The 27,048-nt window shown below is 39.3% G+C and overlaps 1 protein-coding gene across 4 annotated transcripts in view; it reads left to right on the forward strand.

The window, feature by feature from the left end:
* The first annotated feature begins 1,508 nt into the window (after nt 1–1,508).
* The window catches only part of icln (chloride nucleotide-sensitive channel icln), a 30,290-nt gene continuing 4,750 nt past the window's right edge, over nt 1,509–27,048 (forward strand). For 2 of the 4 annotated variants that reach the window (XM_071693358.1, XM_071693359.1), the window contains exons 1-5: nt 1,510–1,747; nt 4,006–4,154; nt 5,543–5,716; nt 6,086–6,181; nt 16,330–16,368. In XM_071693358.1, the coding sequence (XP_071549459.1) occupies nt 1,632–1,747; nt 4,006–4,154; nt 5,543–5,716; nt 6,086–6,181; nt 16,330–16,337 (543 nt within the window). In that variant the 5' untranslated portion in view covers nt 1,510–1,631 and the 3' untranslated portion in view covers nt 16,338–16,368. Of the gene's footprint in view, nt 1,748–4,005; nt 4,155–5,542; nt 5,717–6,085; nt 6,182–16,329; nt 16,369–27,048 lie in introns of all 4 variants that reach the window. The other 2 variants (XM_071693356.1, XM_071693357.1) reach the window with 2 other exon arrangements.

A 27,048-nucleotide genomic window follows, 5' to 3' on the forward strand; every position in this document is an offset into this window, starting at 1 on the left:
TTTTCACTCCATCCTTCTACTTCCAATTTGGTCTCCCGCTTCTCCTTGTTTCCTCCACTTTTGACACATGTATCCTCTCTGTCAATCTTTCCTCACTCATTCTCTCTATATTTCCAAACCATTTAATTACACCCTCTTCTTCTCTCTCAGCAACACTCTTCTTATTACCATCCTTTCATTAGTTAGTGAAACCACCTCACGCCACGTATTGTCCTCAAACATTTCGTAACCAACTCATCCACTCTCCTCCGCACAGTCTATCTATAGCCCATGCCTCGCAACCATATAACATTGTTGGAACGACAATTCCTTCAAACACACCCATTTTTGCTCTCCGAGGTAACGTTCTCTCTTTCCACACAGTCTTCATCGCTCACAGAACCTTCGCCCCGTCCCCCAATCTATGACTCATTTCTGCTTCCATGGTTTCATTCACTGCCAAGTCCACTCAGATATGTAGAACCATTTCCTCCAATTTTTCTCCATTCAAGCTTGTATCCCATCTAATTTGTCCCTCAACCCTAATTAACTTAATAACCTCGCTTTTATTCACATTCAATCTCAACTTTCTCGTTTCACTCTCTTCCAAACTCAGTCTTCAACATTTGCAGTTTCTCACTCGAATCAGCCACTAGTGCTGTATCACCGGCGACCAACAATCGACTCTCTTCCCAGGCCCTCTCATCCCTAACAGACTGTATACTTGCCCTCTCTCCAAAACTCTTGCATTTACCTCCCTCACCACCCCATCCATAAATGAATCAAACAACCATGATGACATCACACACCCTTAACCGGGAACAAATCGCTCTTCTCTTCCTACTCGTACACACGTCCAACACATCCTTGCTAAATCTTTACTTCTAGCACCTTACCTCTTGCACCATATATTCTTTAGACTTTCCACAAAGCACTATGTTAACCCTATCAAATGCCTTCTCCAGATACATAAATGCCACATACAAATCTACACGTTTTTTTCTAAGTATTTTCACACACATTCTTCAAAGCAAACACCTGATATACACATCTACTACTTCTGAAACCACACCGCTCCTCCCCAGTCTGATGCTATGTGCATACCTTCACCCTGTCAGTCAGTAACCTTCCATACAAATCTCCAGGTATATTCAACAAACTTGTGCCTTTGCAGTTTAAGCACTTGCCTTTATACAATGGCACGATACCTGCATTCTTCCAATCCTCAGGCACTTCACCGCGATCCGCATATACATTGAATATCCTTACCAAGCAAAACAATGTCGAAAAAAGCACTAGAAACAATATTTTTTAAAGCTCTTTGCCTCTGAGCTGATTTACTGTAGTATGTGAATGACTTGGAATTCGCCTACAAAATTCATTCGTGACGTACGTATGATTCGATAGACAATGCACTTTACACCAATGCAATATTAAGAGACGAATTATAATTTAGTGCTGCCATCTAGGGTTCAGCTATCATATCATAGTAACATCACCTTTATTGAAGATGTTTCGCCTCCGTTTGTACTTCTGTTCAACAACAAAACTTGCTGAGGTTTTAGGAGAACGCGTGTTTCCCTTGGCCCTGAGTCGTCAGCGTGGTGCTTGCAGAAGGACCAGCTAACCTTTTCCTCTCAGAAGTCTACAGGATGTTGCTGCCCAACCTGCCACCCCCAGAGGAAGGTGTCCGCCACCGGCAGTGCAATACTCAGGCCTTCATCAACGAGCAGTGCTTGGGCACGGGAATCTTGTACATTGCAGAGAGGTATGGCTTCTTAAAGTAGCCTTATTACTGTGATTGCCTCTCGTATTACGCAGTGGCTGCGTCAACACAGTGCTGAAGAGTTGCTTATTACGTTGCAGTTATATTAATGGTGTGGCACTGAGGGAAATATGGAATTTTAAGGTGCCAAAGACTTGGGTGGGTTTAGATTTCGTGTCTCTCTCGCAGTCGGTAACGTTGGGGAGGTGAAAAACGTTTTCCTACCGACGAGTTCTCTTCCAACATTTTTCCTCTTGAGAAGCCCAGTTTAGCTCCGCAACGAAGCAATCTATAGATAATCTTAAGTTATATATGTGCTTTATGTAGTTAGTTTTGATGTGATCATGACACTTTAGCAAAAAGCTTATGCACATGTTCTGATGGATAGATTACGACGGAAGTGGTACTTATAGATTCTTTGCACCACAGAAGGGGTACTTATAGATTCTTTGCACCACAGAAGGGGTACTTATAGATTCTTTGCACCACAGAAGGGGTACTTATAGATTCTTTGCACCACAGAAGTGGTACTCATAGATTCTTTGCACCACAGAAGGGGTACTTATAGATTCTTTGCACCACAGAAGGGGTACTTATAGATTCTTTGCACCACAGAAGTGGTACTTATAGATTCTTTGCACCACAGAATTGATATAGGGTGTGGTAGAGTATTGGTTTTTTTACTTGCAGCATTTGTTCCCTCAACGTGGAATCTCCTCAGATTAGAACAGAATTTTAGGGTATAACTTCTCTGTACTAAATCTTCTGACTTGCAACAAATACACCCACTGCATCCCAAAGTACTTAGCAGATGACCTGCATTCAGATGCACTAAAGCATCGACCAGGCTCACGTTTGATATTGTAGAGCTTTATTCAGTTTGCGAATTGATAAAGTGATAGTAGAAAAATCTTATACCATAACGAATGACCATTGTATTGCAGAATTTTGTATGTACACAATTGTTTTATGTGTTTCTTGTGCGTTATCTTGTTTATCTTATCGCACAGGATATACAGTATTTTCAAATTGAAAATGATTTAAGCAGAATAGTGTTGTATCTGTGTTGTCTTACAAAGTGATTGATGTGACAGTAGTACGGAAACTTATGCATTCAAAACCTGACCAATTGAAATGTTCAAAAACTTCATGGTGAAACATCTCAAAACACATGAGCATTAAGAGACATTTCATGATGATTTTATAAAAAAAAAAGATGGTGAATGCCAAACACTTTGGCTCCTACTGGCATTCCATCCCCTACCAATTGTTCATCCCCAAATATTTACTGACACTATGGTAAATTTGTTTTGAAATTGCTCCTTTCATGCATTTAGTGTGTTTCTCTCGAAACTATGAAAGTAAAGGTATATGTCCTATGAATCTTAGGGATTTCATTAGTGATAGAGCCACATATTTTGTGCACGACTGTGATTTTCATGTTATTATGCTTATTAGTATTTATTTGGTATTATTGTACTTTACAATACTTGTTAGATAAATTCACATTTTCTCTCTCCCTCGTAAAACTCCTCATACTTAATCATTTTTCATATAGAAAATCATGAATTCAAAGGAGTCAAGTGAAGATCCAAAACCTACTGAGTGCACACATGCTTTCTGATAAATTACCTTTATCTTTGGTATGAAACAGTATTAGAATGGTGACAGTAGTATATCAGAGAGATTGTATCGCACAGTAATGTAAAAGCACTAGCAGGTTATCAGAACCTTCTGAAAATCTCACCTTGCAGTTAGAACTTAAATGAATATTTGGTATTTTAGTCAGATAGCCTAGTCACACATATGAAAGTGCACCACCAACATTTTGCCGGATGTTGACAAACAGATAATGCAGCAAGCTGCTAGTCAGTTGTAGCTCCCAGTTGCTTTTTGTCCTAAATATAGAGTGATTTTGTTTTGCTGTGCTTATGTTACATTTACAAGATGTGTTAACACTTGAGGAGCATTAATTGGACTATTAACTATGTTTTATTGAATGATATTGAATAAGGTGATAGTTGTATATCCAGAGAGATGTGAAAGTAAATTGGAGCATTGAGGTATACAGGGAATGAAATGCTGTTCTAGGTTGAATCAGGGCTTATGAAGCAGTCAGGGGGAAATCACATAAAGGTCTGTACCTGGCTGTAGATGGGGGCTATCATTTTGATGCATTGACATGAGAGCTAGGGAGTGAATGGGTCCATTTTGTCTATTTCCAGTGCTTATTTTAAAGAGTGCCATTTTTTCCTCAACAGCCGTGTTTCTTGGGCCAGAGATGGTGCAAATGCAGGTTTTTCATTAGAATACCCACACATTGCAATTCATGCTGTCAGCCGAGATGTATCAAACTTTGCCCATCCATGCCTCTATCTTATGATTGATGCCAAATTACAAGAACCAGAGGGTAAGGAAAAAACTGCATTTCTTTTTACTCAGACATGGTATTTTTTTGTTTTGTATTCAGTACCTGGAAAGTTGTTTTCTACCTGTCTGGGGGTTTGATATCTCAAAATTCAAAATACAGTGGCACAGTACATGAGATAGAAAAATTTTTGCTAATTTGTTTAAGTAGATGTGTTGTGCTAAGTAATGGGATTACATACAGTATTTTATTTGTTTAAAAGTTTGTATATGATAATAATTAGAAGTTAATTTGTCTATATTTCATCTTGGACTCAATTCTCCCATTTATATTTCTTTTCCCAAAACTGAAAAAATGCTGCTCTATAAAACTGACAGTATTTTAAGAAATGTTTGTTTAATTATGAGTAATGAAAATAGTTTATTATTTTGAAAATGTGCAAATAATATTTCTTTAGTTTGCCTATATTTTATCATGAACATCGCTTATATACATGGGACACGTCAAGTGCATACACCTACTTTCACTCTCTCATAATCTCAAAACATGTTAAGTGTTCTGGTGAAGAAAAGCATGCACCCCACTTTCTCCAGGCCCTCCCTTATCAGACTTACAAAATATCTTTTCTAGTTTTCATTCCACACCTCAATACCTTCTGTTCCTGTTAATTCTCAGTTTTTTGTATGCACTCTCCCAAAGGTATATGTACTTTGAGATGTTTGGATTAGCACCATTCTTATTCATTAAATGAATTTATCATTGAAAAGTGTTTTTGATAATGCCAAGTCAAGGATGTTGTATAGATTAGGTTTTTGGTAATTTAGGTGCTGATATAGACTTCATAGTACTGATACATCTTTACACGTCTCTAAATTGTCTCTTTTAGTCGCTTTCTACGACATACAGGGAATACAGAGATAGGGTTATTTCTCCCTTATATTATTCCTGGGACAGGGGAGAAAGAATGCTTCCCATGCATTCCCTGCATGTTGTAGAAGGTGACTAAAAGGAAAGGGAGTGGAGGGCTGGAAATCCTCCCTTCCAGTTTTTATTTTTCCAAAAGAAGGAACAGAGAAGGGAGCCAAGTGAGGATTTTTGTCTAAGGCTCACTCTTCTGTTCTTAATGCTACCTCGCTGATGCGGGAAATGGCGAATATGTATAAACAGATTTTTTTCACCGTTTCCCGCATTAGTGAGGTAGCGTTAAGAACAGAGGACTGGGCCTTTGAGGGAATATCCTCACCTGGCACCCTTATCTTTTCCTTCTTTTGGGGAAAAAAAATGAGAGGGGAGGATTTCCAGCCCCCCGCTCCCTTCCCTTTTAGTCGCCTTCTACAACGCACAGGGAATACATGGGAAGTATTCTTTCTCCCCTGTCCTCAGGGATAAAAAAAGATATAAGTATATACACAGAATGTTGATCATTGCAGCCAATACCGTGAATGGTTTTGAAGGTCCTGATTCTGAGGATGAAGATGATGACATGGCTATGACTGAAGTACGTTTCGTACCAACTGACCAGTTCTCATTGGAGCCCATGTACAAAGCCCTTAATGACTGCCAGGTTCTTCATCCGGATCCTGAGGACCAGCAGTCTGATGAAAGTAATGTTCTGTGGTCCTCATTTCTCTTTTAATTCCTGTAATATGATTGATATAATATTGTGAAAATGCATTGTACTGGACAGGGAAAGCATACATAACAGGGTAGGTAATGGTCTTCTTGCTGCATCAATTCAGAGGAGATGAAATTACAATGATTTATGTTTAGTAGACTATTTGACCTTTTATGGTGGAGACATTCCTGATTTAGAGAGTTCTTGGTAACCAGCTCTTTAGGGATGAGTAGTCATGTAATAATTAGCATTTGTTCAGTGGTCATACAACCATTAGTTCTGATAGGGTGACTCTCGCATTTGTATTCACAGCTTGCGCTTTTTGGGGGAGTTACTTTTTACACACTGATTTTTGCAGATGTTGGAGAAGAGGACAATGAAGATGAAGGAGAATATGATGTGAGTGAAAATGGATATCATGTCCCTGGGGCTTATGAGGACAACATGGAAGGAGGTGAGCATATGTTAAAATACCCTCAGTTCCTAGATAAAGAGGAAACCTTTTGTTGTATTTTATTTTTTTCATAAGATTTTTATTTAACTTTATCTGTTTTTCTGATGCCCATTCTCTGGAAACTCCCTTCAAGGAGGTAGCCACAGCAAAAGTCTCTCCTTATTCCTGCCCTTACATGCCTCCCTCGCATACACCATTCCTTTTCTCTCCATGTAGTAGTATTCCACTCTGTCTTATGTGACATGTATGCAAAATGTCTGAATGGTTAGCTTGATTAGGATAGAAGCATTTGTAAATATGAATCTGCAAGTACATGCCTTGTCAAAGAATTGACAATTTATGCAATGAGATTAGGAAAGGAATGGAAGATTTTAAAGTACGTCAGGGAAAAATTAGATGTAATAATGATGGAAGTGATGGGTGGAAAAGGCTACAGTATTTACAGTAATAAGAAAAATTTTATTTTGGATTTTGAAAAATAGATTTTTGAAAATATATTGCATCTTCTAATGGAGTTGCAGCACTGTTGTGATTTAAGAACCATCATTAGAAGAAAGAACATTTCGTGAAGTTTTGTCTTGATGTGCAAGCTCTTTGAGATAGAAGTCATTTTTCGTCTCAGACCATCCTAATTAGATACTGCATGGGATATACTACTTAAATGTGCAGAAGATGCTGCATAGAAGATGCCACTCCACTTGAATGTGCAGAGTGCTTTACTGGAACTTATTTAGTAGTTTACTCTTATTTTCTCAGTAGTGAATTGCCATGGCCACATTAATGATTGGATGATGTGTGCCAACTCTGCTTCATATGTCATTACTTAATGTAGTTTTTTGGTTTTTATTATATGTATTGCACAGTTATGATTTTTTAGATGAAATTCTAGAATTATTGCTGATAAACTTTTTAGCCGCTTTAGATATCTAAGGGGTGTGAGTATTTTGTATACAGTTTTATTGTTGTTTTCTATAGCATTTCATGCTATTACTCTATTGGTAAGTTGATAGGTAAGCCTGGATATTTTTCATTTTTGTCTCCTCCCTGGTCACCTCATAAGCATGAGGGTATCTCCAGAAAGATAGGATGATCTAAAACTCATTGTTTTGGGAGAGGAATTCTAGGCTTTTCACCCCCCTTTGGTAACCACACACCATAGTTTTGGTGGCTTATTCGTTTTAGACCCAGCTTCATCCAGTCAGCTACCACCACTTGGATGACATCATCAACCCACTCACTTGCAGCTGCTTTGCAGAGCACACTTCTCTGGAAATGTACATTCTTTGGGGTTATACCACAAGTGAAAATTCGTCTTTGATAAGGCTTTATCTTCGTCAGTGAACAAAACATATTGCTGGGCATTCTTGTCAAAGAACTCACTTCAAAGGAGTCTGTCCTTTCCCTGCTTCACAGTGTAATGCAACCTTTAAGATGCAGAACCCACTGGAAAAATTGATCTTGGGATAACACTAGGACCCTTTCTAAAAGGGGTCCAGGGGTAATTATTTAGATAGTTATGTAAATGTGTACTGACAGGACACTGCTGTCATACAAACTTTTCCCTCCCATTTTTTTTATAGGATACTGTATATATCTTGCATGGACTGAATATTTTCTGTGCCTTTTATGGTCAGTGTTGTCGCTTATTATACATAGCATGTCTTTTTGTTTATGCACCTATTTACCTTAGTCCATTGGTTCTACAAGTGGGCCATGTGGCTCCACAGGGAATCACAGCATATGTCTGCTGGGCCACAAGAAGCAACAGGACCCTAAGGGAACCATATTACGTATATATCTGATGGCCAGGCATACGACTTCTTTTTGACATTGTAAATATCACAAAGACTTTTTAATTGAGGTAGCAGTCTAGACTATAGTTATTACCATTTTTGAAGATGTTACACATTTTCTTAGGATTATGAAGGTCGTGTAATAATATTTACTGGTGGTATTAGAAAACAATTCTAGGTTTTGGTGAGGTGAAATCTGGCAACAGTGATGCATTTACGTAAGTCCTGCCCTAAATTTTACACTTTTGGTGGACCTCAGTAGTAGATGAGATTTAACAGTATGCCATAGACCAAGAAAGTTTACTAAACAATGCCTAAGTCTAAAAGACAAAATATGTTTTTAATGTATATGGTAATATTGGAAATCATGAAAATGGGTGGCATGTTAGAATAAATGAAATCATGAAAAAGTTTGTTTCTAAATTGTTCTTACATTTTTCATATGTATATATATGTATGTGTGTGTGTGTGTGTGTATGTGCATATGTGTGTGTGTGTGTGTGTGTGTGTATATGTATATATATATGTATATTATCCCTGGGGATAGGGGTGAAAGAATACTTCCCACGTATTCCTCGCGTGTCGTAGAAAGCGACTAGAGGGGACGGGAGCGGGGGGCCGGAAATCCTCCCCTCCTTGTATTAACTTTCTAAAATGGGAAACAGAAGAAGGAGTCACGCGGGGAGTGATCATCCTCCTCGAAGGCTCAGAGTGGGGTGCCTAAATGTGTGTGGATGTAACCAAGATGTGAAAAAAGGAGAGATAGGTAGTATGTTTGAGGAAAGGAACCTGGATGTTTTGGCTCTGAGTGAAACGAAGCTCAAGGGTAAAGGGGAAGAGTGGTTTGGAAATGTCTGGGGAGTGAAGTCAGGGGTTAGTGAGAGGACAAGAGCAAGGGAAGGAGTAGCAATACTCCTGAAACAGGAGTTGTGGGAGTATGTGATAGAATGTAAGAAAGTAAATTCTCGATTAATATGGGTAAAATTGAAAGTTGATGGAGAGAGGTGGGTGATTATTGGTGCATATGCACCTGGGCATGAGAAGAAAGATCATGAGAGGCAAGTGTTTTGGGAGCAGCTAAATGAGTGTGTTAGCGGTTTTGATGCACGAGACCGGGTTATAGTGATGGGTGATTTGAATGCAAAGGTGAGTAATGTGGCAGTTGAGGGAATAATTGGTATGCATGGGGTGTTCAGTGTTGTAAATGGAAATGGTGAAGAGCTTGTAGATTTATGTGCTGAAAAAGGACTGATGATTGGGAATACCTGGTTTAAAAAGCGAGATATACATAAGTATACTTATGTAAGTAGGAGAGATGGCCAGAGAGCGTTATTGGATTACGTGTTAATTGACAGGCGTGCGAAAGAGAGACTTTTGGATGTTAATGTGCTGAGAGGTGCAACTGGAGGGATGTCTGATCATTATCTTGTGGAGGCTAAGGTGAAGATTAGTATGGGTTTTCAGAAAAGAGGAGTGAATGTTGGGGTGAAGAAGGTGGTGAGAGTAAGTGAGCTTGGGAAGGAGACCTGTGTGGGGAAGTACCAGGAGAGACTGTGTACAGAATGGAAAAAGGTGAGAACAATGGAAGTAAGGGGAGTCGGGGAGGAATGGGATGTATTTAGGGAATCAGTGATGGATTGCGCAAAAGATGCTTGTGGCATGAGAAGAGTGGGAGGTGGGCTGTTTAGAAAGGGTAGTGAGTGGTGGGATGAAGAAGTAAGAGTATTAGTGAAAGAGAAGAGAGAGGCATTTGGACGATTTTTGCAGGGAAAAAATGCAATTGAGTGGGAGAAGTATAAAAGAAAGAGACAGGAGGTCAAGAGAAAGGTGCAAGAGGTGAAAAAAAGGGCAAATGAGAGTTGGGGTGAGAGACTATCAGTAAATTTTAGGGAGAATAAAAAGATGTTCTGGAAGGAGGTAAATAGGGTGCGTAAGACAAGGGAGCAAATGGGAACTTCAGTGAAGGGCGTAAATGGGGAGGTGATAACAAGTAGCGGTGATGTGAGAAGGAGATGGAATGAGTATTTTGAAGGTTTGTTGAATGTGTCTGATGACAGAGTGGCAGATATAGGGTGTTTTGGTCGAGGTGGTGTGCAAAGTGAGAGGGTTAGGGAAAATGATTTGGTAAACAGAGAAGAGGTAGTAAAAGCTTTGCGGAAGATGAAAGCCGGCAAGGCAGCAGGTTTGGATGGTATTGCAGTGGAATTTATTAAGAAAGGGGGTGACTGTATTGTTGACTGGTTGGTAAGGTTATTTAATGTATGTATGACTCATGGTGAGGTGCCTGAGGATTGGCGGAATGCGTGCATAGTGCCATTGTACAAAGGCAAAGGGGATAAGAGTGAGTGCTCAAATTACAGAGGTATAAGTTTGTTGAGTATTCCTGGTAAATTATATGGGAGGGTATTGATTGAGAGGGTGAAGGCATGTACAGAGCATCAGATTGGGGAAGAGCAGTGCGGTTTCAGAAGTGGTAGAGGATGTGTGGATCAGGTGTTTGCTTTGAAGAATGTATGTGAGAAATACTTAGAAAAGCAAATGGATTTGTATGTAGCATTTATGGATCTGGAGAAGGCATATGATAGAGTTGATAGAGATGCTCTGTGGAAGGTATTAAGAATATATGGTGTGGGAGGCAAGTTGTTAGAAGCAGTGAAAAGTTTTTATCGAGGATGTAAGGCATGTGTACGTGTAGGAAGAGAGGAAAGTGATTGGTTCTCAGTGAATGTAGGTTTGCGGCAGGGGTGTGTGATGTCTCCATGGTTGTTTAATTTGTTTATGGATGGGGTTGTAAAGGAGGTAAATGCAAGAGTCCTGGAAAGAGGGGCAAGTATGAAGTCTGTTGGGGATGAGAGAGCTTGGGAAGTGAGTCAATTGTTGTTCGCTGATGATACAGCGCTGGTGGCTGATTCATGTGAGAAACTGCAGAAGCTGGTGACTGAGTTTGGTAAAGTGTGTGGAAGAAGAAAGTTGAGAGTAAATGTGAATAAGAGCAAGGTTATTAGGTACAGTAGGGGTGAGGGTCAAGTCAATTGGGAGGTGAGTTTGAATGGAGAAAAACTGGAGGAAGTGAAGTGTTTTAGATATCTGGGAGTGGATCTGTCAGCGGATGGAACCATGGAAGCGGAAGTGGATCATAGGGTGGGGGAGGGGGCGAAAATTTTGGGAGCCTTGAAAAATGTGTGGAAGTCGAGAACATTATCTCGGAAAGCAAAAATGGGTATGTTTGAGGGAATAGTGGTTCCAACAATGCTGTATGGTTGCGAGGCGTGGGCTATGGATAGAGATGTGCGCAGGAGGATGGATGTGCTGGAAATGAGATGTTTGAGGACAATGTGTGGTGTGAGGTGGTTTGATCGAGTAAGTAACGTAAGGGTAAGAGAGATGTGTGGAAATAAAAAGAGCGTGGTCGAGAGAGCAGAAGAGGGTGTTTTGAAATGGTTTGGGCACATGGAGAGAATGAGTGAGGAGAGATTGACCAAGAGGATATATGTGTCGGAGGTGGAGGGAACGAGGAGAAGAGGGAGACCAAATTGGAGGTGGAAAGATGGAGTGAAAAAGATTTTGTGTGATCGGGGCCTGAACATGCAGGAGGGTGAAAGGAGGGCAAGAAATAGAGTGAATTGGAGTCATGTGGTATACAGGGGTTGACGTGCTGTCAGTGGATTGAAGCAAGGCATGTGAAGCGTCTGGGGTAAACCATGGAAAGCTGTGTAGGTATGTATATTTGCGTGTGTGGACGTGTGTATGTACATGTGTATGGGGGGGGGGGTTGGGCCATTTCTTTCGTCTGTTTCCTTGCGCTACCTCGCAAACGCGGGAGACAGCGACAAAGTATAAAAAAAAAAAAAAAAAAAAAAAAATGAAAATGGGTGGCATGTTAGTAGAATAAATTGTTTTTAAGTGGCGTATGTCATCCACTCTTAGAAGACCTCATCAAGGGAGAATCATGCCTATACTTAATTAGATATCTTTTGGAACGTTTGGACTTTTGGACTTTTCAGAGGTTATCAAAGGTATTATTTATTTGTGTACTCTGGAACCATGAAATCCCTTCTTTTGAGGAATAGCTACTACAGTAAAGAAACTCATTTTATAGGTTCAACCTGGGCTTTACACTAGGGCCCATGATGTGTGAAATCTTTCCTTGGAGAAAATCAAGAAAAGTCCTTGGCACTCTTTTGCCCCCTCAGACAGTACCTTTATTTTGATGTTGTGGATCTACCATGTGTACCTTTAGGGATTCCTCCTTCAGGGAAGACAGTTTTTTTTGTGTGTGCTTCCAAATCACCATTAGAGGTATATATTTTTGCTTTTGGGGTATAATCTTCATAAATAGAAGTTTTTCTCTTAAACACCCTTCATTGATGTGGGTGTGCTATCATTGAAAAACATTTTTTTAACCAAGCATATCCCTCAAGTATATTTCCTGGCTTTCATACCCTGCCTTGTCATCTTTTCTCCTAAAAAACCTTTCACTACTTATTGTGCCCATTTTTGGAATTTTGCCTGTGATCTGCAAATTGTGAGCTGCTGAGCAGCTGGAAATGAGTGGATTGATGTTGGCATCCGTGGAGTGGTTGCTGATTAGCTGAGACTGGGCCAAAAACAAGCACTGATGCAACCATAGAAATAGTCAGAAGAGGATAAGGAATGTTAGTGCTTCCTCTCTGAAAATGCTGAGGGTTAGAAGGTCCTCATTTTCTCAGAGATAACCTGGAGGATCTCTCATACTCATGGGATTTTACCTTGGAGAGAAAAGATTTTTCAATTTTCAGAATCTACATTTTTCATCCAGTTGCATGAGAAGTAATTGTGTGTTCACCTAGAATGGCCACCACATCAGTGTATTCAGTATATAGAGAGGAACTGAGGTTGTTTTTGTTATGGAAAAATCAGAATACTCAGTGATGTGCTTGTTTTTTAAACTCCAACTCTATGCAGAGAAGCAGCATCACATAAGATTTGCTCTCTCTCGATCTGTTCAAATCCTTTCTGAATTATATCTGCAACTTTTTCAGTTTTGATAAGAAAAGGGCAGATTCTTAGAAAAGCCCATCCTCAGTTAGCCTTGACTGTTTTGATAGGGACAAGTACAAGAACATGGTTTCAAGGTAAACAATCAATGTGAAGAGCTCATGAAGCTTTCTTATTATTGCACTTGTACTACATGGCCTGTGTTGTGACCTGCTAATAAACAAGAACTCCTTTCATATGAGTCAGCTGAAGTGACAAGATGTCTATTGAATAAATATCATGTATTCAAAATTTGATATGCGTGATCATTTCTTCAGTCATCAGGTAAAGTTTGGAAATAGAGCCAGATCTCACTTCATTTGTATGTACATACGTTTTAGAATTTGTGCTCTATTCATTAGCTTTACTAACTCAAATTTTCATTAATCTTAGTACAAGCACGAGATTGATGAGAGCCAGTCAGATAATAATGAGGCCATTGTTTGTTTCTGACATCAACTTGCTGAAGCTGGAAAAGAAAACTGAAGAAAAATGATTTTTTGTTTGCTTCATTGTAAGTGACATCTTTTTGAGTGTATTATCATAGATATTAACTGATAACAGTAATCATATATTGCATTACTTATTTGATATCTTGACTTAATCCTCAGTTTCTTTTTTGTTAATCTGTAATGAGAGCACTAATCCTAACCTTTGTCTTTTTTATACATACAAAAGTCAGGGTTATTTTGGATGGCCTGCAGCATGCTTCATATAACTTAGAAAAATTAGTCTTGCCCCAAAGAAGGCTTGTTAGCTTTTTCTGCCACTTGACATTAGAGGTACATATTTCAGTGGCAAAGGGAAGCATCAGGGCCTGCTAGACTTCATTCCCACAAAAACTATTGTAATCCTGCATTTCTTATTCAATATCTTGATTTCAATGTAAGCTCAGATTTATATAAGTTGAGAGCAGTAATAACAGCCATTGTCTTTTTTATGAATTCAGAATTCAGGGTTACAATCTGGGGAGACTACAGCATGCTTCATATAGTTTGAAAAAAAATAGGTTAATACCAAAACAGGCTTATTGTTTTTTCATTCACATGACAGCAAGCTATGGAAATGCATATTTTTGAGCAGGAGGCTGCATAAATTCTTTAAAGGGGAAGATTGACAATCAGGCATTGGTCTCCTTTTTAATGATTTATTGGCCACCAGGTTTTATAACTCATGAATCAAGCTGACTTTTTGAGTCATCAACTGGGCACTACTACAAACAGCTTAGCCAGCTAGCTGTTTACTTCAGTCCCCAAGGTAGTAGATGCATAACTGTAGTTCTCAGTCCTTCAGCACAACCTTATAATGTAAGTTAAGACCTCAGTCATGGAGGAGCAGCCTTCTTCCACTGTAATGTTAGAAAATTGGCTTTTGGTATTATATATTATCAGATAAAGTGTATGAATTTTCTAAGGCTTTGCATGGATCATTAACAGTGTCATTGTTGTGTGTCTAAACTCTCAGAAGCTAAAAGGGAGGCCTAAAAGTTAGAAGGAAAAATTATGTACACTTTCAGTTGACTTTCAACTTTTGTAATTGCACAAACATTTAAAGTTCTACAATCATTTCATTCTGCACAGTAGACCTTTGTATATTTTCATAGGTTCATGGGCTGCACTAGCTTTTCACTCCTATATGCTTGAATTTTAGCATTATCTTTATCAAGTGTTTAAATGGCATTAGAATCCAGGCTGTGAAAATGAGCTGGTTTGAGAGGAGCATGTGGCATGACTGCATGGAATGAAGAGGGATTTCAAGGAGTGTATGAGAGATTTGATATGACAGGGAATACAGAGGGAATGACTTGTAGAGTGGGTGAACCTTGATACTTTGACATGGTTTGGGCATGTGGAAAGAATGCAAGACGGTGTGTTTACAAGGTAAGTGTATGATGGTACGACTAAAGGTGTTGGTGTGAGAGCAAGATCACCTGTGACATGGGTAAAAAGGATGGAAGAGAACTGGAGGAAGAAAAATGGTGGGAAAATGTGAGGAATGTTATATGTGAAGGAGGCATGAATGGACAGGGAGAAGCGGAGACTTGTTGTGGCCACCCCCTGAATAGGAATTCATGGAGGAAACAGGCAATAGAGATAGAGATAGATAGATAGGCTATATACTAATTGATAGGAGTACAGATGAGATTGTTGGACGTGAATATGCTGAGAGGGGAAGCTAGGTTGATGTTTAATCAGTCAAAGGGGTCAGATGATATGCTTAACGACAGTATATCAAGTGAAGAGGGTTGATTGTGTGAGAGATGACAGTGTAAAAGAGAGATATGGTAGCAGGCAGATTGAGGAATGAAAGTGTAGGAGAGAGATGTGGTAGCAAGCAGCTTATGATTCAGAGAGCCAAAGAGTGTGTGGTGAAGTGTATTGGACATGAGAGGAGGATGAGTGACGAGAATGGTTAAGAGGGAATTAGTGCGCTCACTGGAGAGAGAAAGGAGGAGACAGAGAAAGTTATTGAAGGATGAAGTGACTGATGCACTGAGTTATCAGGGCCTGAACATACAGAAGGGTCAAAGGCTTGCACAGGATAAAGGAAATTGGAGCAATGTGGTATACGGGGCATGATTTGACATTGGTAGACTGAACCAAGGCATGTGATGTGGTTGAGGGAAACCATTTATAAATCAGCTCTGGTGTCACTGCATTATAACATGATGGCAGGAGAGTGGATGTAATCAAATAAAAGGCATTCTTCATGTTCCTAGTATTACCTACTTTTTGGGAAATGGCAGATAAGTATGAAAAGAAAATATTATTCATCCTTTTGCATGTTGTAGAAGGTGACTAAAAGGGACAGGATTAGAAGACTGGATATCCTTATCTCCCATATTAACTTTATCAAAAGCAGAAACAGTAAAAGGAGCTGAGTAAGGATATTTCATAAAGAGCTCAGTTTCTTGTTCCTGTTTCTACTATATTAAAGTGGGATTAGTGTGCAAGTAAGAATGATATATCTACTATTATTATTACTAGTGTTATAATTAGGTTTAGTATTTTTATTCATGTAAGAGAAGATATTGATGGTAGAGATACCAGTACTTTACAGAACTTCATCACATTACTGTTGGTAGCATTAGGTAGGCTTGCCATGGGCCATTATCCAGTATGGGAACAGCTAGCTAATGTTTTTCTTTATTCTAATATCTGTTAGTTCTCGCAGACTAGGTATCATAGTCATGCTGCATCATCAGTTAAGAGTAAATGATACTTATTGACCCAAAAAGTACTGATGAATTATGCATTTATTAATTTTTGATGAATTTGTAAACTTTATCATTAAAACGTTTCATAATTAACAAATGATGTGTATTTTTCTTGTTTCTAGAACCATAAGACTGGAGGTTCATTTCTGGGTAGCTCACACGTAAGTCATTACACACCTTTCTTGATAAATTCTCTCCAGTATGTGTTTATTTACAAAACTCTCAGTTAGGAATCTGATTTCTGAAGTTGTCATGTTATGTGATTTACATGTCATCCCATTTAGCTGAAGGTTTAAGTGATCTGTTTTTCATTCAGTGATTCCCATCTGTTCTGCTTCACAAGCAGTTGTTGGAAGTCCATTTTGTAAGTTTTATACAAAATAGTTATTAAAGCTTTTTGACAAACAGATTACTGAACTGAAAATCATGTATCTTCCTTGACCTCTATCTTACCCAAAGTAGAATCGAGATCCTTTTCCCGTATTATCTTACTGTTATTGCATCTCCTTTCCATCTGCTGTGATGTTGCTTTTATCTCTTTGTTCTTCTGGAGTTATTTTGGCCACTGCTCTCATGAGCTGCCAGCATATGTTCCAACCCCCAGGACCTGGACATACAGCAGGCAGCTGGCTGCTTCTTCCCATAGTTTCTGTGGAGACCAGCTACATGAGGGTTAACCATAATGATACACCCTTCTTTCCTTGCACAACAAAGCTGAGCAGTTCTCTGTCTTTTGTGTTCCCTATACCAGTAACTTTTCCACTGTAAGTGCTGGGTCTCCAAACACCTGAGGAGCTCAGATAATCCCTGTTGCATTTTTCTTCCATTACTATTAACTTACCTTTCATCTGAGATAGCAATGATTGGGGCATGCTTTTACCTGTACCATGTCAATTACTACATTAAAAAGATCAATTTTTCCCTGCATTTATGATTATTGGTGACTTCATTACACTTTGTAATTTATGAGATGCTTAAACTTGATTAGAAGAGCAGTTAAATGGGTGTTGGTTAAGCACCCAGTTCATTTATTGAACATAGATCATTATGGATATCTTCTATTCAGAGAAACAATTCATCATCTTCTATTCAGAGAAACAATTCATCATCTGTTCATTTAATATATCTTAAAATATTGATGGTACATTTCCCAGTTTTATGATTATTATCCAACCCATGACTCCCATACTGGGTCTCCTCCAGCTTTAGGGTATTTGCAGGGATATGAGGAACTCCTTTGAAATGTGATGCTCTTAACACCCACATTTGGTCAGCACTTGCACTTTTCCACTCTGTACTACCAACATCAAACCAAGTAGAAATACAAAAACTGAGCTCTTCCATACATTTACACAACCAATACTCACAAATCCCTTTCCCCCACATAAACACAAAAAGTATGAAACATGCACAAGATAAAGACCCAATAAGCACAAAACAGCTCCTTTCCTAACTACCTTACTAAACATACACACAACTGAAACTGTGCTCCCCAGACAAGTGTAAGTTAAACTTTCTTATCTGGACACTATCCAACCTTCCAACATTAGAAACACCATTTCTGCATATTACAAGACCTTTCATGCCAAAGATGCAACTTCCACACTGAAGGCAGAGAATACTTACTCCTTTAGTGCCCAGTACTCACCCATCAGAGACATGCAGGCAACATCACCACACTTTATGAACTGTGGTCCCATTTGGTGAATGTGGCCTTTTTCATGAGCACTGGAGGAACTCCATAGAAGGTTTCCTTTGGGAGCAAGAAGGTATTGTAAGGTATATTTATTTATTCCCTAGGACCTCTATCTAAGAAAGAATCCTGATGTTACCTAGGACTTCTTTCTTGAGACTCCTTCAGCCCCATGGCTGTGCTGCTGCCAGTACTAGAGAATTCTGGACTAATTTGGATTGAGAAGTTCTCTGATGATGACTGTACTTCCTATGATACAGTCTCAGCAAAGGTGACGCTTTATTCACAGTGTAGCTTCACGCAAAGAGAGTCTCGTAGCACCATGTAAGGTGTGTGTGTGTGTGTGTGTGTGTGTGTGTGTGTGTGTGTGTGTGTGTGTACCTCGCAAATGCAGGAGACAGCGACAAAGCAAAATAATAATAAAAAACATATATATATATCACCAAGAAACAGACGAAAAATGGCGCATCAACTCGTACACACACACACACACACACACACACATATTATATGATATTTATTTATTTATTTATTTATTTATTTATTTATCATACTTTGTCGCTGTCTCCCACGTTAGCGAGGTAGCGCAAGGAAACAGACGATAGAATGGCCCAACCCACCCTCATACACATGTATATACATACACGTCCACACATGCACATATACATACCTATACATCTCAACGTATACATATATATACACACACAGACATATACATATATACACATGTACGTAATTCATGCTTTCTGCTCTTATTCATTCCCATCGCCACCCCGCCACACATGAAATAACAACCCCCACCCCCTGCATGTGCGCGAGGTAGTGCTAGGAAAAGACAACAAAGGCCACATTCGTTCACACTCAGTCTCTAGCTGTCATGTATAATGCACCGAAACCACAGCTCCCTTTCCACAGTTTATCCCAGACGCTTAACATGCCCTGGTTCAATCCATTGACACTACGTTGACCCTGGTATACCACATGGTTCCAATTCACTCTATTCCTTGCACGCCTTTCACCCCCCTGCATGTTCAGGCCTCGATCACTCAGAATCTTTCTTACCCCATCTTTCCACCTCCAATTTGGTCTCCCTTTTCTCCTCATTCCCTCCATCTCTGACACATATATCCTCTTTGTCTATCTTTCCTCACTCATTCTCTCCATGAGACCAGACCATTTCAAAACACCCTCTTCTGCTCTCTCAACCACACTCTTTTTATTTCCACACATCTCTCTTACCCTTTCGTTACTTACTCGATCAAACCACCCCATACCACATATTGTCCTCAAACATCTCATTTCCAGCACATCCATCCCCCTGCGCACAACTCTATCCATAGCCCACGCCTCGCAACCATACAACATTGTTGGAACCACTATTCCTTCAAACATACCCATTTTTGCTTTCCAGATAATGTTCTCGGCTTCCACACATTCTTCAATGCTCCCAGAACTTTCGCCCCCTCCCCCACCCTATGATTCATTTCTGCTTCCATGGTTCCATCCGCTGCCAAATCCACTCCCAGATATCTAAAACACTTCACTTCCTCCAGTTTTTCTCCATTCAAACTTACCTCCTAGTTGACTTGTCCCTCAACCCTACTGTACCTAATAACCTTGCTCTTATTCACATTTACTCTCAGCTTTCATCTTCCACACACTTTACCAAACTCAGTCACCAGCTTCTGCAGTTTCTCACATGAATCAGCCACCAGCGCTGTATCATCAGCGAACAACAACTGACTCACTTCCCAAGCTCTTTCATCCACAACAGACTGCATATTTGCCCCTCTTTCCAAAACTCTTGCATTCACCTCCCTAACAACCCCATCCATAAACAAATTAAACAGCCATGGAGACATCACACACCCCTGCCGCAAACCTACATTCACTGAGAACCAATCACTTTCCTCTCTTCCTACACGTACACATGCCTTACATCCTCGATAAAAACTTTTCACTGCTTCTAACAACTTGCCTCCCACACCATATATTCTTAACACCTTCCACAGAGCATCTCTATCAACTCCACCATATGCCTTCTCCAAATCCATAAATGCTACATGCAAATCCATTTGCTTTTCTAAGTATTTCTCACATGCATTCTTCAAAGCAAACACCTTATCCACACATCCTCTACCACTTCTGAAACCACACTGCTCTTCCCCAATCTGATGCTCTGTACATGCCTTCACCCTCTCTATCAATACCCTCCCATATAATTTCCCAGGAATACTGAACAACAGTCACAATACAGTCACCCCCTTTTTTAATAAATTCCACTGCAATACCATCCAAACCCGCTGCCTTGCCGGCTTTCATCTTCTGCAAAGCTTTTACTGCCTCTTCTCTGTTTACTGAATCATTTTCCCTAACCCTCTCATTTACACACCACCTCGGTCAAAACACCCTATATCTGCTACTCTATCATCAAACACATTCAACAGACCTTCAAAATACTCACTCCATCTCCTTCTCACATCACCACTACTTGTTATCACCTCCCCATTAGCCCCCTTCACTGAAGTTCCCATTTGTTCCCTTGTCTTATACACTTTATTTACCTCCTTCCAAAACATCTTTTTATTCTCCCAAAAATTTAATGATACTCTCTCACCCCAGCTCTCATTTGACCTCTTTTTCACCTCTTGCACCTTTCTCTTGACCTCCTGCCTCTTTCTGTTATACATCTCCCACTCATTTGCATTATTTCCCTGCAGAAATCGTCCAAATGCCTCTCTCTTTTCTTTCACTAATACTGCCTCACACTCATTCTACTACAGTTGTGACTATTCATCATACAACTGTCAATTCATATTACAATATTGGGTTTTATTTGTTATTCATTTTTCAGTAGGTAATGAATATCTAGGTAATAATCTGTTTTTATTAATACCTGTAACTCTCATATACAATACTGTGTATATCTTACAGGTGAAAATTAACACTATCAGGAACTTGTCTCCATATATGCAATGGTACAACAGTTCATTGAGAGCTGTTTTGCTTAGTGTTCCATTTTGCAGGAGCATATCCCAAGCGCTAATCAGGGTATTAGTATAGATATATTTTTTCATACTTCACCATTTCCCACTTTAGTGAAATAGCATTAAGAACAGATGAAGATGTGGCCTCATTCACTCACAACCAGTCCCCACACACCTCCTTGCTTTCAGGTTCAAGTTGACCACATTACAGAGCATGTTCTGAGCCTTAAAGTTTGATATTTGGACAGTCATCATGAACATAAAGGATACCTTCTGGCATGTTTCAATACTCCCATGAAAGGAAATGTTTGGCATTCAGTTGGTATACAGACCTAGTAGTTCAAGGTGATGCCATTAGGTTTATGCATAGTCTCAAAAATTTTCTCCTGACCGGCTACTTCTAAACCATGTATTAGTATCCCATTCTTTCACTGTATATTTATTAATCTTATGATGAAAATGGTTTACTTTCCTTATATGAGACTCATTGGGTATTTAAGGGTATTATGTTTTTTGCACATATCATTTCTTCTATATGTATGTTAAGTATATTTATTTTATATACATAGCATGTCCATTAGTATGTTTGGCTGTCCACCTGTTTACCTAGTCTAAATGTCAAAATTGTTTTTATGCATTTTCTCTGTACTACCAAATTGTAGCACTTCGTGGTCTTTAGGTCTCGTTTTGAAAAACTTGGAAGGTAATGGTACAACTCATTGAAGAGAAATATTTTTTAACAGATGTGGCATTTTATAGGTATTATGCGGCACAGGGAAAAATAAAGTCCATTGCTTTAATGCACTTTAATCAGCAAAAGGGTTATCTTACCCTTCAGCCTCCCTTACCAAAGGATCTAGCCATTCCTCTGAGTAAGGCCTCATTATTACCCAAGACCAAGTGTAAGGGTCTTATTAAAGCTGATGGCTCCCATACAGTGTGTTTACCATAGAAGTTGCCCTCCTTCCAAAGACTTGTTCATCTCATAAGGGCGCTAAGTGTATTGAAAGTGGATTTTAGCACTTGTACACTTTTTGAATCATGTTTTCTCAGTTTGCACTGCATCCAGGCTGACCACACCTCCTTGCAGACCTATAATGGTCCACCTTCAGTTGCACTCCAATGTCTAATGGAAAAGGAGGCCTTTTCAAATAATTCAGCAGTGTTACAAACCATCCATTGATTCCAGTACACTTCAGCGATCATATATATCATTGAGATCCAGCCTTATTTTGTTGAAAAACATTGATCTGATTTGGATGCTTCATAGAAGAAGGTGGCTCTGGTAGGAAGTCTCTAAAGTTTAGCTTGGAAAAGAAATGAACCTCTGTTCCCCATAAATTGTGATGTCAGCTTTTTTTTTTTTTTCACTGACTTGTATCAATTGAAAAAGTAGGTAAAAAATTATCAGGGCTTTCTAGGTGTTTGTAGACCTGACTCTTAAAGGTAAAAAAGTTATAGGTAGGGAGAAGACAAAAGGGGGAAGAAAATTCTTCAGTTTGGTTGTTCGAGGGAAGTAGGTATCATAACAGTCAGCCCTTGTGTGGTCAGATTTCACACAAAAAGTGTGGGAAACAGTGGCCTGACACATGCCTTGAGTTCAGTCCTTAGAGGGAGGGGCATATGCAAACAGTACACAAGAACATTGGCCAAAGTAATACCAGCAGAAAAGAGAGAGAGCAGCAACATCACATTGCATTGAAAGGGTTGGTTGAGAATTGATACTGGAAGATTTAATGTGACAGAAAGCTTTTGATTCTGTTCTGGCTTATATCAGACGTAAGTTTATGATTTTACTCTGATTTTTAAAGAGATGGTGGAAGAACTACTCCAGAGATATGGGCAGTACTCTGTACAAGGGTAGATAAAACTACTGTAGATACGAAATGCCTGCTCACAAGGAAAATTTGTACCTATACACCACCTCCAGCTTTTGTGAAGGCTATGTAACGGTTATGTGAGGGTTTTTAGGATGCCCAACATGTATATGTTATCAGAGGGTGCAACTGATTTTTTAAATTTAAGAGAAGAGAAAAAAATACTCTTAGTTACATTGAAAGATTTTGTAGTTTAACATTATGATGTTGCTTACTGCTTCTCTATTGAGAGATACTGTACATTTCCAAATTGAACAAGTATGTTCAAATCGAGAAAGACATTACATATTAGAAGGATGTGAATGTAAGTGAGTAGGAGTATGTAAGTTAGAATTATCAACATAAGATTGAATGCAGCTAGAAGCAGAAGAGAAAATCATAAGAGAAGAAAGAGGAACACCACTGTTGATAGGATAGAGGGGGAAGTCACTTCTTCAAAGACTATTGCAGTTGAATGGCTAGAGAAGAGACCATGCATTAGAGAACAAAGAGGAGAAAAACCAAGGAAGGGAGTTTAGAGAAAAAAAAAAGCAGACTTACCTCGTGCCCTCTTTTAAATGCTCCAGAGACGTTGAGGGCTTTGACAAAAGTTACACCAAAATCTCTGAGAAAGAGGGACTTAGATTGCAGAAGTGAGTGATGGGGTAGTAGTTAGAGGTTTTAAAGTGGTCTTCCCTCCTATGGATAGGCTGCACCTTTTAAGAGTTAGGAAAAGCATAGGTTTTTAGGCAGAATAGGGAAGCAAGAATTGGAGGTTTCTTAGAGGAAGACACTCCTTTAGCACTTAGGAGTTGTGCCATTTTGGCTATATGCCTTATCCACAAGAAGATGGGAGAGCCTTTGTAAGATTTTGTAAGAATATAGATTTAGGAGGATGAGTTAAGGGCAGATAACTTGAAGTAAAATCATCCAAAGTTGAATTTAATGAAACGAGGTACCACAAAGAACAGATCTATCATTTGGAGAGTTATGTTGAATTTAAAAAGAGACAGGTTTTTCTTAAGCCTTCTAAACCGTTTTCTTTGCTTGAAAGATAATCCTTGCTCATCCCTCTTTTTCAGATTGAACAGCACCTCCCAAGCGTTCTTGGCAAGTCAAATAGGATTTTGAGGTGTTTACCTACCTGATGTTTAATTCATTCTTCTTCCTTTGCACCTTTATGGAAACAGGAGAAAGACCTTGCTTGGCTCCTTTCTTTTTTTCTTCTTTTGGTACAACTTTGGGGGTGGATTTCCAGCTCTTTTGTTGCTGCCTCTCTTTTGCAATTTGTAGATATGTAGGCAGTATTCTTTCCTTCTTATCCATAGAATTGTAACTTATTTTGTTGATTATTATATTATTATGTTGTTGTTGTATGGAGGCAAGTCTTGGGCCTTTCCCTGATATAGCTGTAACTACTTTTAGGTTGATGCCTCAACCTGCAAATTCTGAGCTGCTAGCAGCTGGCTAAGATAATCATTGTTATCATCTTGGTGGTAGTCTCAATGGTCAGGAGCAGCCCTGAGACAAGTGAGCTGCCATGGCTAATTGATTTGGAAAGGATGAGGAAGGTCATTGCCTCCCTTAAAGAAATACTGAGTGTTGAATAATCCCGACCATGATCATCTGCAAGCTACACAATTTTTCAGTTTCATTTCATTTTCGCATTTATTTTTTTCTCAAGTATTTTGGAAAAGTATTTTACAAATAGATGCCGCTTTAAGTAGAAGAGGTTGGGAGATGCATTGATATTGTAAGGACTGACAGTCTAATTGTAAGTTGTGTTGCTAAGTGCATAAGTGACTAAGAGGTGCTGGAATGGTATGAACATATGGAGAGGATGAGGGAAGACAGGATGACTAAGAGGAACTTCTTTTCAAAAGTGGAGGGAGTGAGGGGAAGAGGAAGATAGAAAAGATGGAAGGATCAAGTGGAAGAGACTTGGGTTGTAGTGGCCTGCTTGAGCACTGTGTGGGATGAGGTGGCATGCATGAGACAGGATACATTGGAGGAGGGATGATATGGTGTCACCAAGTTGAACCAGGGCATATGAAGCAGTCAGTGGTTCAAGGGACATTTTTTGGGGGGGAGGGGGGATCTGGTTTCAGCACATTATGCATAACTGCAAGGGAGTGGAAGTAAACAAGTGGGGCTGTTGGTCTTTTATTCCTTGTGCTACCTCACAAAGGCAGAAAAGTATGAAAAAGATATGTAAATATATCATATTATTATTATTATTATTATTATTGTTATTAGTATTATTATTATTAATTATTATTGTTAATCATATTTTTTATACTTGTTCACTGTTTCCAATGTTAGCAGGGTAGCACCTTGAACAGACTATGAAAAAGCCTCATTCTTTAGCTATCATGGATTATTTGCCAAAACCACAGCCCTCTATCCACAACCTAGCCCTACATCCCTGGCTGCTTCATGTCCCCTCATTCCACTGATAGCTCATCACCCGTGTAATACAACATCTCTCCAAGGCACTCTGTCCCATACACTTTTTTCATCCCCCTGCATGTTCAGTTCCTGACCCCTGAAAATATTTTTCTCTCCTTCCTTCCATCTTTAGTTTCATATCTCCCTTCTTCTTATAATCAAAATTATTATCAATCTTATTGTATGGTGAAAAGACAGAAGGGGGTGAAACACCTGCACAAGATGAAGTGTAGGGTTGCAGTTCATTTTCTCAAGACAGGATGACAGTATAGATTATTGGTTATTGAGGTTGTTTGATGTTTGTATGGCCTAAGTTGAGGTATGTGAGGACTGGCAGTGCATACATGTCTTCATATGAAGGAACCTTTACATATAGGCAAGGGGGACAAAAATGATAGTTCAGTTATACCTGGGAAGGCACATGGGAGATTGGTGATTAAGAGAGTGTAGACTTTCACTGAGTATCTGACTGGCAAGTAGTACTGTGGCTTCAGAAGTACAGGGTTTATAGACCAGATGTTTGCTTTGGAAAATGTGTGCGAGAAATCTGTAAAGAAAATGTGAAAGGTAATGTAGTGGGTAAATGGAAAGTTGTGAAGTACAGAGGAGTTTTAACTAGGAGGGCAAGGCACATGGTACAAAGGGAGAAGGATAAATAGTTTCTGGTGAAGATGGGTGTATGGCAGTGATCTGTAATATCATCATGGGTGAATGAAGTGGTGAGGGTTATAAATCCAAGGGTCTTGGAGCAAAGAATGGGTCTACAGTGTTTGGGGGTCAGGAGGCTGTTTGCAGATAACACAACTTAAATGCCAGACTGTGGAAGCTTGTTTTGTTGGCTTAATCTGGCTTTTTGCTTGAGCATATGTGAAGAAGGTGATCTTTCATGGAGGGAAATCAAGAAAAGGAGTCTTTGGTATTCCTATATCACTTATCAGTTGATACTGAAGTTTAGACATAGTGGATCTACCCTAATTGGCCTACAGAATCCCTCCTCCAAGAGAGATGGATTCCATTATGCATACAAATAGTTGGAAAACCTTTTCTTTCATGAGTGGTTGTCTACAAGCATTTTTCCTTGGTTTTCGTAACCTGCCCGCCCCCCCTTTTTTTTCTATTTTTTTTTTTTATGCCTATCTTTGCACTTGCTGTGACCATTTTTAGGTTGACTTCTGGAGTCTATAAATTCTGAGGAGCTGGCTGGCTGGCCAAGTGAATCGTTGACATCATCTTAACAGTAGTGTCTAATTGGTGAAGGGCAGCCGTGAGAGGATTGAGCTGCTATAGTGGTTAGCAAAGGGTAAGGAAGCCTAATGCTTCCTCACAAGAATTATTTAGTTTTGGAAGGTGATAACCTTGATTATTATAGCAATATCCAGTTTTTCATTTCCATGTCTTTTCCCCTTATGTTACAGAATTTTTTTTTAAACGTTTTGGACAAGTAGATCATAAAAGAATCCTCTTGGAAAAGAAAAGTTCTTGTATTAGCTAAATATTATCATCTTAAGTGGGTTTCGTTCCCATGTGTTTTGATGAAATAAATGAACAGTAGAAGGCATTTTAGAAAATTTGCACTTGAAATGTTTTGTATTGTGAGGGTTGACAAGTGCAGACAATTATCACATGGCAATTCAGCTTTGTGTGTAAAAAAAATAGTTCTATTTTTTTTTTTTTTCCCCCACCATCGTACCCCAGGAGCCCCTTGTCTTCTCTGGGGCTTCCACAGCACTCAGGAGGCTGTCTATATCTCCTGGGCAGGACTTTAGGCCATAAAGTGTATGGGTGTTGTACTTGTGTCTATGTAAGTAGAGAATAGGAAGTGGTGGCTTTAGGCTTGTTGGGGCCCTGGGTGATAGA

This window comes from Panulirus ornatus, chromosome 55 (assembly GCF_036320965.1).
Source record: "Panulirus ornatus isolate Po-2019 chromosome 55, ASM3632096v1, whole genome shotgun sequence".
Taxonomy (NCBI): Eukaryota; Metazoa; Arthropoda; class Malacostraca; order Decapoda; family Palinuridae; genus Panulirus; species Panulirus ornatus.